Source organism: Crocuta crocuta, unplaced genomic scaffold, assembly GCF_008692635.1.
Source record: "Crocuta crocuta isolate KB4526 unplaced genomic scaffold, BGI_CrCroc_1.0 scaffold61, whole genome shotgun sequence".
NCBI lineage: Eukaryota > Metazoa > Chordata > Mammalia > Carnivora > Hyaenidae > Crocuta > Crocuta crocuta.
In genome coordinates, this window is record NW_027528369.1 from 7,964,602 (window position 1) to 7,978,284 (window position 13,683).

The following is a 13,683-nucleotide window of genomic DNA, read 5'->3' on the forward strand; positions in this document are numbered from 1 at the left end:
TCAGTGACCGGCTCGCCTCCCTCCTCTGGACTTCACCGTCCCTTTCACGCCGCCTTGTGCTCTGACGTAGGAGGCCCTGGTGGTCAGGGACCGCCCGGCGGGCCTGCACGCCCCTCATCGTCACCGTCTGGGCCCTTGGGAGGTGGCCCGTCACCGGCTATAGCTTGCCAGGCGGGCAGAATGCCCCCCAGTCCTCTGGGAGTTTATTATGAAATCATTTCTTTCCCTCAAGAAAATCACCCAGGCATTTACTCTAATGGGGTTGTGCTAATTTTTTTTTTAATGTTTGTTTATTTGTCGAGAGAGAGAGAGAGAGAGAGAGAGCGCAAGAGCGCGCCAGGGAGGGGCAGAGAGAGAGGGAGAGACAGAATCCCAAGCAGACTCCATGCTGTCAGCACAGAGCCCGATGCGGGGCTCGAACTCACAAACCGTGAGATCATGACCTGAGCCGAAGCCTGGAGTCGGACGCTTAAATGAGCCCCCAGGGTCCTGGGGTTGTGCTAATCTTAGGAGGAGGAATGGGCTCCCTTTCAAAATACTAGTGCGTCAGACGGCGGGTGCAGACCTTCTTAGGGTTAAAGATGTAGGGAATTGGGGCAGATTTCTTTGCGGCTTTGGGTGTGGACTCTTCCCCGATCCTTCCCAGGACCTGGTGGTTTGGCCTTGGTGCCCGCAGGGAAGGGACTCTCTTCGTCTCTGACAGGTCAGCCTTCCTCCCAGCCCCTTCCCACCCCAAGGCCCTGCGTGGTGCTCGCTAGGGAGCGGAGAATTTTCCTTGCCTGAAACTTGACTGAGCCCCAAGCCCCCAGGATCCCATCTGGTTCCACCTCCTTTTGGGAACGGGCTGGGTTTATGCTGTGCTCGCCCAGCGGCCGTAGGGAGGATTCGGGGCGAAGGAGCAGGGCTTCAATGCGCAGCGGGGGGCGTGGGGGGTTGTGCGTTCCTGTTTGCACACTCGCGTGGTTCTGGGTCTGAGGTCTACACGGCCTTTCATGGGAGCTGAGCCTTCCTGGGTGTGGCTGGGGCCACCTCTGAGCAGGGGCCTGAGGCAGGGAAGGAGGCGTGAGACCCAGAGTCTCCACCCCGTGCTCCCCATCTGCTTCTCCTGGTTTCCCAACAAGTGGCGATAATTTGAGAAAATGTCTTGAAAATCTGGCTCGGGCCTGCCTGCCGGGGCTCTGAGCCGCAGTCGCCTGAAATAGCCTCAGCACCGAAAGGTGGGTTGTTGTTTTTTTTTTAAAGTTTATTTATTTTGAGAGAGAGACAGGGAGGGAGAGGCAGAGGGTCGGGGAGAGAGAAGCCCAAGCAGGCTCTGGGCTGGCCGCGTGCACCGTGAGATCATGACCTGAGCCGAGTCCCAGAGTCCGATGCTCAAGCGACTGAGCCGCCCAGGGGCCCCGAATGGTGCATCTTATTTCATTCATTCATTTGTTTATTTTTAAAGATGTTATTTGAAAGTAATAAACGCCCAACGCGGGGCTTGAACTCATAACCCCAAGATGAAGAGTCACATGCTGTACCGACTGAGCCAACCGGGCGCCCCCGCAAGGTGGATTTTAAAACTCCAAAGAGTTAAGATGCCCTATTTTGAGGTTTTATAAGTGGACAGGCTGGAGCCAGCCGGCCTGGCTTGGTCGCTGTGTGACTTCAGGCAGATTAGTTAACCTCTCTGTGTTAATGTCTCCTTACCTGCACGATGGGGATAATAAACGTGCCTTTCCCATAGGGTTGTTTGGAAGACTCAATGAGATAATGTACACGCAGTAAATACGTGTTAATGTATTTTTGCTATTATTATCTTCGTAGCTATTATTAGTCTAGAGGAGTGGGACTGGCCCTTGGTGCCAGGACACAGAGCAAGATGAGACACCCACCCCCCTCCCCCCAACCTCGGGAGCCAGATAAAGCTGGGTTGTTAAAGTTCTGACTTCCTGCTCTGTGACCTTAGGCAAGTTACCCAACCTCTCTTAGCCTCAAGAATTTTTTTTTTTTTTTTTTTTTTGTTCTAGAGCACTGGGGAAATCAAACCTACCCCAAGGACTTCTTGTGATAATTAAATAAGAAAATGGTGCTAATGATGTTTCTGGGCAAGCACACTGCCCCGGGCACAGGGTGGGTGCTTGAGAAAGTGAATCTCCTTAATATTCTGGTAGTGTTTACTGAGAGCTACTTGGCACGTCCCTGGGGCTCGATGCCTGCTCGGCCCACCTTCCCCCCAATCCTATCCCAGCAGGCGCCATCAGCCCTGGATAAGAGGGGGCAACAGAGGCACAGAGAGGTGAAGCCACTTGACCACAGTCACACAGCCAGCAAGGGGCAGCAAGGGCCTGTGAGGAGGCCTCGAATGCAGGGGTGGGGAGAGCCGGGTCCCTGCTTGGCTGCGCTCGGCTGCAGACCACGTGTCAAGTCTGCGTGTCTCCAGCCAGGATTTCAGACGCCTTTGACCCCAAGATCTGCCAAGCATGTCCTCGCCCTCCCGGNGGGGAGCCTCGGGGGGGGGGGCTGTGCCTGCACCGGCTCCGCCCTGACCCCCTGGGCTCCGGGAAGGACCTCAGCGGGCCACTCCGGGAGGGGTCCAGGCGCACGGTGCCAACTGTCCCCACTGCCCCGCCCCCCAGTGAATGGTGCCTGTTCCTTCAGGGAGGCTCGGGGGTCCCTTGCTGGGAGAAGGAGCCACCACGCTGGTACGGGCAGTTTCTCTGGGAAGGAGGAAGTGCACTGCGGGCCTCACGGGGACAGCAGGAATGGCAGGCAGGTCACGCCCCTGAAGGCAGCCCTGTCCCCTGCCCACTGCACGCGGCCTTTGGGGCCTTGACTCCCTCTCCGCCTCGGGCTGGGCCTGGGCGCTGGACAGGATCGCGGGCGGAAGCGGCACAGCGCTCGGGGGGCGCTGAAGGTGGGGCGCTGTCGGCAACAGACGAGTCTGACGTCCGAGTGAACCTGGAAAGTCCATGGCAGCTGAGACGGGATCAGGTCAAGGGCGGTGACGCAGGGCCCCAGGGGCATCTCTCTGCCCCGGGCCCGGGCCTGCCCCCTGGGTGTCTGTTCAGGACTCTGTCATTGAGGCTGGAAAGAGGTAGCAGACGAGAGGCTGGGGAGGCGCCCAGCTTGGCGGTGTTCCGTGCTGGGGTCCCAGGGCCCCCCGTCCCCGGCTGCGTCCCAGGGCTCGGCCTCACAGCCTTCCAGTGAGCGCCTACTGTGTGCGGGGGGCCGGGGCTCTGCAGGAAGGTCCGCCCCTGCCTGATGACCGCACGAGGCNGCAGGAGGCAGGGCGCGCCTCGGCCCAGACCCTGCCCGCGCCTGCCTGACTCGGGGCCGGCTGTGCCAGAGGAGAGTGGCCCGGGCCAGGGCAAAGGCACTGCCTGCGTTTTTTTTTGGAACAACCAAATACACAGAACATAATATTTACCGTTCCGACCGCCCTCAAGCACTCAGTTCTGTGGCACTGAGCGCAGTGCAGCGGCCAGCACCATCGGCCGGCTCCATCACCGGGTCGTGGGCCCCCGCCCGTCTCTCAGGCCGGGAGGCCGTGCAAAGGGCCGGCTCGGCGTCCCCGGCACGTGAGAGCCCGGAGGCAGCTGTGAGCCTCTCTGGGCCCTTTGCGGACCTGCCGCTCCCCGCTTGCTGGGTTAGGGACCCCCCAGCGTACGCACAGAACCCCGTGTCCCAGGAGCTGGGGCCCGGCCGCGGCTCCCCCGAGGGGGGTGTGGCCAACACCTCCCTGACTCCGGCTTCCCCTGCATCGCCTCCCCCTGCAGACCTGGGATGAGGAGCTGGAGCGGTCGGCGGCGGCGTGGGCTCACGAGTGCATCTGGGAACACGGGCCCACCAGTCTGCTGGTGTCCATTGGGCAGAACCTGGGCGTCCACTGGGGCAGGTAAGAGCCGCGTGGCCCCCTCCCCCTCGCTTGTGACCTGGCCGCCACGGTCCATCGTCACGTCCAGCCCTCACGGCCACCTGTGCCATTTGTAGGTAGGGAAACGGCCTCGGTGCCCGGGGCCACTTCGAGTAATTGGCAAAACGGACGCGTGCCTGCCTGTGGGCTCGAGATGCAGACCGCGGGGCTCGGGGTTTCTAGAGCTTGGCCGTTCCGTCCCATCCCCTTGAAAGGATTCCTGAGCCCATGGCGGTCGGGCCGGGTTGGGGGGGTGGGTGGAGCGGAGCTGGCCGGGTCCGCTGGGAACACAGGAACGTTGCTCTTCCTGTGACGGGCCAGAGTGTCTTCTCTGCCCTCGCCAGACATTTCTGGGTCCTGCTTATTCTCAAGGCCCAGCTGGGCTCCACCTTGCGAGCAGCCGCCCCTCCCCTTCTGCTCTTCGCCGGCCGCCCGGCCATCCGGGAGCCGGCTCTCACGGCCAAGGCCGCCTTGCCTGCAGGAGGCTCCCCACTGGCCCCCCAGGGTCAGCTGAGCACATGGCCGAGCACCTGCCCGGCTGAGGGCCCGGCTTCCTTAGAGGACGTGGGGAATGTGGCTTCTGGGCCAGCGCGGACCCGCTGACTAACGGGACGGGGCGCTGTGTTCGCAAGTCCCCAGGTCCGGACTCAGAGCCAACCAGCGGCTCAGGGCCCCCTTGAGCTTTGCCCGAACCGATGAAAGGTTGCACTGGACTCGAAGTATCTCCCCCAAAGTACGAGTCGGGGTTTGCCTGACTCACAGCCCAGATATCTCCCAGCTCTGTCAGCTCCTGCGTTCAGCGAGGCCGTGAGCTGTACCCTCCCTCAGGCCAGAGGCGCCCCTGGGACAGAACCTGTGACAGGTGACTTCGTGGAAGTGAATTGACACCCTTTTTTTTTTGTCCTTGGGTGAATTCTGCTTTTTATAAAATCAGTCTTCGATAGATGAAAATAGAATGTCTACAGGGAGGGAACCCTCCCTCCACTTCCCTGCTCTTCCCCGGTGCCCCTTCGCCCCGTAGCTCGGTGGCTGCGTGGCCGCGAGCGTCCTTCCCTAAGCTGGCCCTCAGGAGAAAGGCCGCTTCCACGGCCACGTCGCTGACCGCCACCGTTCGCTCTGGGTCTGACAGTAATCGCTGCAGGACGTCTCAGTGCCTGGCTCGCTGCAGGGCTCTGCACGTAGCCAGATGCCTTCTGTCTTTTCTCCTTGTTGAACTCGCGTTGTTTACACTTGCTGGTGACGGTGATGGGGGTTTGCATCCAGGTTCTTTTCTTTCCTGGTAAGAGAAGAACGATGCCGACCTGCTGGATGGGGCGGTGGGCAGCAAGGATGGTGACCGGGGCGGGGACAGGCGTCTCCTCCCCTGGGGGCACCGGAGGGCTCGGGTGATAAAATCCTAAGTGAGAAGTTTCCCAAAGAGTTTCTCCACGTGACCGCAGCCCTCTGTCTGCCTGCGGGTTTCTGCATCCTGACTTCCTTTTCCACCTCGTATCTGACTCCCGGGGTCCCCGGCAGGAATGACATCAGCCACGACCGTGTGGAAACGGGAGCCTCCAGGCTCCCGTCTGGGCGTGACGGGGACACGTGACAGGGACGCCCACGTGTCTGGGCGTGACAGGGACCCACGCCCCCCGTAGCCGGTGAGCTCCCGGCTTTCAGACCTTCCGCGGATGTCACATGTGCACTTACTCCCTGCTTTTCTCTGCGCTGACTCTAAGGGGACTCACGCCTTAAGTCAAGTTGTGTTTTAAGCGATATCTGGGAAACACGGGGCTCAGGGGCCGCATATATTTTCCCAAATGTACGTGAAATAGACACGTAATTGTAAAGAAGGACCCCCTGGGGCCCGCGCAGACGTTTCCTGCACACGCAGGGGGCATGCGGGCCACCCGGAGCGCTCCTGGAGCCCCGACGGACCCGGGGGTCCCCAGATGAGCTCCTCGCAAGTTCGGGTTGTAGGTGGTGNCCCCGGCAGCCTGGCCGTGCCTGGTGGCGCCTGGCGGGCGCTGCGGTCGCTGCTGGGCCCGCGGTGGCCGGGACGTGACCCGCTGATGTGCCCGCAGGTACCGCTCCCCCGGCTTCCACGTTCAGGCCTGGTACGACGAGGTGAAGGACTACACGTACCCCTACCCCCACGAGTGCAGCCCCTGGTGCCCGGAGAGGTGCTCCGGGGCCATGTGCACCCACTACACGCAGGTAACGCTCGCGGCGCCCCCAAGCCCCGCCACCCGCCTGGCCGTGCGGGGCCGCTGCCCAGTCGGGGAAGCTCTGCGCGGTCGTTACCGTAATGTAACGTGGTGCCGCTCGGCGGAGCCGGTGGGCGGGCGTGTGTTGTGGGCCACGGACAGAGGCTGAGTGAGCCCTGGAAACGGGTGTGGCGGCTTTACATCGCTGGCACGGTTTCTGTGTGTGTGTGTGTGTGGTGGGTGTATGTGTGTCTGTGTGTGTCTGTGTGTGTGTGTGTCTGTGTGTGTATGTATGTGTGTCTGTGTATGTGTGTAGTGTGTGTATATGTGTATGTATGAGTGTGTGTGTGTGGTGTGTGTGTATGTGTGTGGTGGGTGTGTGTCTGTGTGTGTCTGTGTGTGGTTGTGTGTGTGTGTGTCTGAGTGTCTGTGTGTGTCTGTGGGTGTGGTGTGTGTGTATGTGTGTGGGTCTGTGTGTATGTATGTGTGTCTGTGTATGTGTGTGGTGTGTGTATATGTGTATGTCTGAGTGTGTGTGTGTGTGTGGTGGGTGTCTGTGTGTCTGTGTGTGTCTGTGTGTGGTGTGTGTGTATGTGTGTGTCTGAGTGTCTGTGTGTGTCTGTGTGTGTGGTGTGTGTGTATGTGTATGTATGAGTGTGTGTGTGTGTGTGGTGTGTGTATGTGTGTGGTGGGTGTATGTGTGTCTGTGTGTGTCTGTGTGTGGTGTGTGTGTATGTGTGTGTCTGAGTGTGTGTGTCTGTGTGTGGTGTGTGTGTATGTGTGTGGGTCTGTGTGTGTATGTATGTGTGTCTGTGTATGTGTGTGGTGTGTGTATATGTGTATATGCGTATGTCTGAGTGTGTGTGTGTTTGTGTGTGTGGTGTGTGTGTATGTGTGTGGTGGGTGTCTGTGTGTCTGTGTGTGTCTGTGTGTGGTGTGTGTGTATGTGTGTGTCTGAGTGTCTGTGTGTGTCTGTGTGTGTGGTGTGTGTGTATGTATGTGTGTGGTGTGTGTATATGTGTATATGTGTATGTCTGTGTGTGTGTGTGTGTGTGTGTGTGTAAAACAAGCATGTGCATCTTCTGGGGGTCAGGGGGGACGACCTGCCCCACCCCTCACGGCTCAGCCCTCAGCGCCCGCCCTCTAGATCAGGTCTCATCATGTTGGCTGGTCCTGAACTGACGCGGGGCTGTCGTCCCTCAGATGGTCTGGGCCACCACGAACAAGGTCGGCTGCGCCGTGAACACCTGCCGGAGGATCAACGTCTGGGGAGATGTGTGGGAGAACGCCGTCTACCTCGTGTGCAACTACTCTCCAAAGTAAGAACAAACGACGTGGTTGGGAGGGCTGGGACGCATTTGCCCGCCGCGGAGGCCCAACAAAGATCGGCGTAAATGGGGAAGTCTAGTCAGGAGTTCACATATCGCACATCTAGAGATCGGCGCACCCAGTTTAGCTTCAGAGCTCAGCAGTATCAGCGAGGACGCGGCTCTTTCTGTCTTCCTGCTGCGCTGTCTTAGCTTCCTGGTTCCATAATGGCTGCAGAGCGCCGGCCATCACATCTTCCCAACCTAAAGGGAGGAGAATGGTAGAAAAGGGCTTTCTCTTAGGCCTTTCTCACCCCAGGCCCACTTTCTCGTGTCACTGGCCAGAACTAGGCCCCTCACAGACAAGGGGGGTGCACAAGACTTCCCCAGTTGGTTTTCACCAATGAAATTGCCCTAATTGGCTTTGCAAGTCAGCTGGGACCTAGCTTTTGCATGTTTGCGTTCCCCCTGCTGGGAAGGACCACGCCGCGCCTCTGGGTCGCAGCCCCTTCCTCCTCGCGGCGTGCTGATGTCTTCGGCGTGCTGTCCATCCCTCTCTCATTCACCCCCTCCGCCCCTCCAGTACGTGCTGATTCTCAGAGCGCGCTCTTCCCAGGGTGGGGCCTGCGGTTTGCGCCCTAGCGCGGGGCCACGCACGCAGTGTGCCCCTGAGGCGTACTTGCTCAGTGACTGAATGAGATGACAATGACCTCACTCACTTGGTTTGGACCAGGGTGGCTGTGAGGAGGCAGCATGCGGGGCGGGGAGGGAGGGAGTCTCGAAGGTCAAGGTCGGGAAGAAAATAGCCCGCGGGCGTGAGGGCAGGCGGAGTGTGTCATGGCGCTGGCAGGCCAGTGATGGCCCCACGCAGGAGGGATCCCCGGCCAGTGGCGGTGGCAGGTGGGGGGTGAGGAGTCATCCCATTAGACTGTTTGCATAGAGAAAAATACGCCAGAAGATCCTATCGGAAACAGCTCTGCCTATTTTTAGTTCCAGCTGTTTTTTTCAAAAAAGAGTAACGCGTGTACGGTACACACTAGTCTTACGTGGGCGGCTCGATAAATCGCACCCGTGTCTGTGTGGACCGGCAGGCGCAGGCGGCTGTGACCAAGTGCCGGGGGCTGGGGGGCTCACAGTCTAGAGGTTGTGCATCCTGGGTCGAGGCCGGGTTCTGGTGATGCCCCCCCTGCCCGCCCCCCGTGCCCTCACGGGGCGCTTCCGTGCGTGCACGGGCGGGGGTGGGGGCTTCCCAGTTGTCTCGTCTTACAAGGACTTGAGTCCTGGTGCATCAGGGCCCCGTCCTTGCGATCTCCTTGAACCTCGCTTATCTCCTGGGAAGCCCCATCTCCACCTACAGCCACACAGGGGGTTAGAGCTTCAACAGAGGCAGTAGCAGGTGGGGGGGGGGGACACATTCAGTCCATACGCCACGTCTCTACCCACCTAACTAGCACCTAGCTCGGGATGGAGGGTATTTTCAGGGACCGAGGATGTTCCCCGGGGCGGGGGGTGGGCACCATTCTGCCATCTCTCCCCATCGGTCCCTCTGTCTGGTTGGGACCCTCATATGAATGGACCTCAAGATCGGCCCTTCCGTGCCGAGCATCTTCTGTGCTCGAGATTTCGCCCCAGTGTAAATCTCGGAGCTCGCCGCGTGGGGCTCGGCGGTGCCCGTGGCCTCTGTCCTGAGAGTCTGACCGCTGGCCACTGAGGATGCCGCCGCAGAGACACCGGACCCGGGGGCAGTGGCTGACAGGGTGGGCTCAGGGGTGGTGCTTGGGCAGAAATGGGGGGTGGACGCTTCCTCCGAGGACCTGTCGGAGGAATAAGGCCATCGTCCTCTGTGGGACGTCGGCCTCGGGCCTGGCGCCCAGCTTGCACGCCACAGATGCCAACCCGCGTGTTTCTGCTCCTGGATCATCCGAGGTGGGGTTTGTCTTAGAGGAAACATGGAGGCCTAGGTATGTGGGCAGACTGGGCTGGCAGGGCCGACGGGCCCGTCTGGGGGCCTAAGAGGCTGAGGAAACCTCTGCCAACTTTTGAGAAATGGCTTAAAAGCGGGGATCTCAGNGGCGGATGTGGGGCCAGGGGGGTGTGTAGACACACACACTAATGTGACAGGACACGACTAGGATTCTTCTAGAATTTTCTAGACTCTGTGCAGCTGCCTGTCCCCCTTTACCCAGTGTACACCCTCCTTCCTCCCCTGGACAGCCCAGGGAGGGGGCGCCCCAGGCCCTGGAGCGGGGGCCCCTCCTGATTCTGTCTCTGGTCTGTCTGCAGGGGGAACTGGATTGGCGAAGCTCCCTACAAAACCGGCCGGCCCTGCTCCGAGTGCCCGCCCAGCTACGGGGGCGGCTGCAAGAACAACCTGTGTTACCGAGGTAGGACGTGACCCCTAGGAGTGGGTGACCCCTGGGACATGACCTCTGCTGGGGTCCAGGAGAGGTGTGGGAAAACGGGGAGCCTGAGCACTGAGGTCAGGGCGCCCCTCCCCATTCCCCTGCTCTGTGCAGCGTGGAGCGGTGGGCAGCCCCATCTCCAGGGTCGGGGCTCAGCCGCCCCACGCCACCCCCAGCAGGCATCCCCCGTGGCCACGACCCGAGCTTATGTTGGACGCGCACATGTGGCCGCTATACTTGGTGCCCGCGGTCCGCTGTAACAAACAAGAAACATAGAGCACTTGACGAGACCATGGCCGTTGACCTCCAGGCAGGGGTTACCCCCGGGTCGTCAGCCTCCTTCCTTCCGGTCCGGCCGCGTACCCGCTTCACCTGGTCTGTCGCCAGTGTTCACGGTTCCCTTCCTCCCCCGGCTGGGGCAGGACCCAGCTTTTGGCGGCTTGGGTTTTCCACGGATGCAGCCACCTGGGGATGGCCGCCCCTCAGGAGGTTTCCGCCTTCCCCGCCGCTATAAGTAACGCGTGAGTTTGGTGCCTGAAGTGTTGCCACATTTCCCAGGAGGGCGGAACTGGGCCAGAGGGGCCTGGCCAGGGGCTGTGTTTGAGATGTTTTCACGTGGCCGGGTCAGCGGGTCCTGTGACAGCAGAGAGGGGCCTCCCGGAGGCGTGGGCGTGCTGGAGGGGACGTGAATCTAGGGAATCTGGGTGCGGAAACGGGCACTAGGGTGGGGTGCCGGGCCCGGTCGAGGCCCTGTCGTCCCGGCCAGCTGATCACGGCTGGGGCCGCCCCTTGTGGGCGGGCGGGGGAGGGGAGGGAGTGGCAAGGACCTGGATGTGTGACAAAGCTGTTGTGCCGCAGCCTGGGTTGCGTGTCCTCCGCAGGCGGCTGAGTGTCCGGGGGCGGACTCTGAGGCTGCCCCTCAAACCCCTCGGTCACTCTGCCCACCAGGAAACAGGCACGACGACACTGGTCCTTCCTAGGGCACCTCAGGCTCCAGTCCACGTGCCTGGTGTGAAGGCACTGAGAGCCCGCTGCGCGCAGGGCGTTGCCACGTGGGGCCCGTGGGGGTGACCGTGGGTGGACACTGCCGGCCCTGCCTCCCGGGGCCTGAGGCCCAGCGGGGTCATTGCCACGAGCAGGGATGTGTGTCTTCCCAGGGAAATAGCGGATGCCACGGGGCTTATATCGGGAGCATCGACTGTCTTCTGGTAGGGTCAGGACGGCCTCCCCAGCAGGTGACCTTTGCGGAGGTAGACGCAGCCTCAGGGTGAGAGAAGGGAAGGGTGCTCCCGCAGGGAAGAGTGCTCCCTCAGGGAAGGGTGCTCCTCATGGGGAAGGGTGCTCCCCACAGGGAAGGGTGCTCCCCACGGGGAAGGGTGCTCCTCACGGGGAAGGGTGCTCCCGCAGGGAAGTGTGCTCCCGCAGGGAAGGGTTCTTCTTGCAGGGAAGGGTGCTTCCTCGGGGAAGGGTGCTCCTCACAGGGAAGGGCGCTCCTGGCAGAGAAGTATGCTCCTGCTAGGAAGGGTGCTCCCTCAGGGAAGTGTGCTGCCTACAGGGAAGGGTGGTCCCACAGGGAAGGGTGCTCCCGCAAGGAAGGGTACTCCTCACAGGGAAGGGTGTTCCCACTGGGAAGGGTGCTCCCCCCGGAAGGGTGCTCCCGCAGGGAAGGGTGCTCCCCCGGGCAGGGTGCTCCCGCAGGGAAGAGAGCCCCCAGCTGTGTCTGGAGCCGTGTGGACGGCGTGGTCAGGAGCCCAGGAGACGGGAGGGCTTGTGAACCGCGGTCTCGTCCGCCCGCCCACCCCTCCTCTCTGTCTCGGGGGCTCTGCACGCTTGTGTTCAGTGAGCCCCCCGGGTACCCCCACTCGGAGTCCCGCACTCACGAGACCCGCGTGGGCTTTCGGGCCCCGCACACCGGCTTTGACCTCCGTTCCTGCAGGGGGACCCTGGGCGGGCGGCCTCCTCCCTCTGACCTCAGTCTCCCTGCCTGAAAGCGGGGGTCGCGGCAGTACGAGCAAGCGGGGGAGGCTGGCACCCGGGCCCGTCGGCCTTCCCTGCGTCCCTGGCGGGCAGGGCCTGTGGGGGTGAGTCCCCCGCAGACCCCCAGTGCTGATTTGGGGACCGCGAGGGAAGGGCGCCCCCGGCCCTCCCGCTGTGGTCTGCTCAGGCTGATCGCACCACAGGACTGTTTTCAGAGCGCGTCGGCCCCTCGTGAGGGGCTCCAGGCGCACAAGCCACGGCCGCCTGGGCTATGGGGCATCTCTACTGTCACTGGCGGTGTCTACTCCGGCACGCCCCGCTCGCTCCCTTTGTGCCTCAGTTTCCCCATCTGTAGCAGCGACAGTCGGGGTCCCTCTGTGGAAACTTTGCTGGGAAGACGCAGACAGAAGGGTGGGGGTGGCTTCCCACCGGCAACCTGCTCGTAACGCTTGACGACCACGCTCCTCACCCCCTCGGAGGGGGAGCGGGAGGTGGGACCGCACTTCTCCGCTTGCTTGGGGTCCAGCCTGGCAGACTCCTTCTCCTTCTTGGAAACACAACTCTGGTGTCACACCTCCTCCAGGGAGGTGTCCCTGATTGCACAGGCAGTGCACCTGCTTCTGCACTCTTAACCGTACCGACTCTCCTTGAGCCCTGGTCACCTGTGGTTACAAGTGCACTTCACTCTGGGGGCTCTGAGGCCACGTAGCAGATGCGTGCTGCCCGCCGTCGGAATACGCACGTCCCCCGGCACCCACAGAGGGTCCTTTTCAAAGCACAGATGCACACAAAGTCACCTCAGATGCCGGGTTACCCACCCAATGAAGCCTTTGTACTTGCTTCTTTATTTTTGGTGGAAAATTCCCAACTTCTCCTGGCAGGGCTCCCCGCTTTCCTGGCCAACCGTGCAGAAAGTCCCCTCTAAGCCAGCTTACCTGCATAAGCTACTTAATAGGCGTTTATTGAGGGTGCCTGGCAAGGCCTTGACCTATAATGGAGATAGAGCAGGGATAAAGGTAGATCATAAGAGAAGTTTCCGTCCCTCCGGCCTGAAACCCGGAACCTGTGTGGCGGTCAGGGACATGGGCTTCAAGGAAGGACAGTTTGCCTCTCAACTGTGTGAATGTGGGCGGGTAGCTTGGCCTCCCTGGGCCTCGGTTTCCCTGTCTGTGAAATGGGGCTGCTCATGCCTCCCAGGGAGACAGGAAAGCACACCGGGGAAGGACCCAGCCCTGAAAACGGTTTGCGGTCAGTAAACGTTAGCCATGAGCTCCGTCTCTACCTGCAGCCGCGGGAGAATGTAGGCAGCGCTGTGCGCCCTGAAGCCCAGGGCTGGACGGTGTGCACGGTAACCCTGCAGTGAACTTGGGCGCGGAATTTCCCCAGCCCTGCGCTGCTCCACACAGGGGACCTTAATTAGGATCGCTCAAATACAGCCTGTCCCCTGGGTAAGCATGCCACTTTTCATGTGTGCGTCCGAGGGCGAGGACCGTCTGCCCGTTTTCTTAAATAGTGAGCCCTCAAATGCTTCAGACGGCTTTCCCAAACTATATTCGGCTGAATAAAGCCGCGATTATGAGGTATAAAGATCCGAAAGGCCAGTGGAAGAAAACGCGGCTCATTCCAGGGATAGCTCTGGCTTTCGGTGAAGGGCAAACCTGAATAGCGACATTGAGCGGACCAGACACAGAGGCAAACCCAGGGTCTTCGTAAAGAGCTCACCTAGAGCTTTTGGCTACACAGGCTGCTGTCAGAATTCCCGTCTTGAATGCCTTTAAACTTAGCTGGGACTTTTTTTTTTTTCCTTTTTCCCCCAAAGAAATGATTCTTTAAGAGTTAGCTCATCCTTCATTCAGCGAATTTTGTTGGGCAAAATTGTTGTGCTGAGCTGGAGGGGGGGAGGGGGGAGGAAGGGG

General features: G+C 60.8%; 1 protein-coding gene across 1 annotated transcript in view; it reads left to right on the plus strand.

The window, feature by feature from the left end:
- Positions 1-13,683, plus strand: part of CRISPLD2 (cysteine rich secretory protein LCCL domain containing 2) — a 58,968-nt gene that overhangs the window by 15,708 nt on the left and 29,577 nt on the right. Inside the window, exons 3-6 of the mRNA XM_077754081.1 lie at positions 3,759-3,877; positions 5,959-6,091; positions 7,285-7,400; positions 9,672-9,772. Coding sequence (XP_077610207.1) covers positions 3,759-3,877; positions 5,959-6,091; positions 7,285-7,400; positions 9,672-9,772 — 469 coding nt within the window. The remainder of the gene's footprint in view (positions 1-3,758; positions 3,878-5,958; positions 6,092-7,284; positions 7,401-9,671; positions 9,773-13,683) is intronic.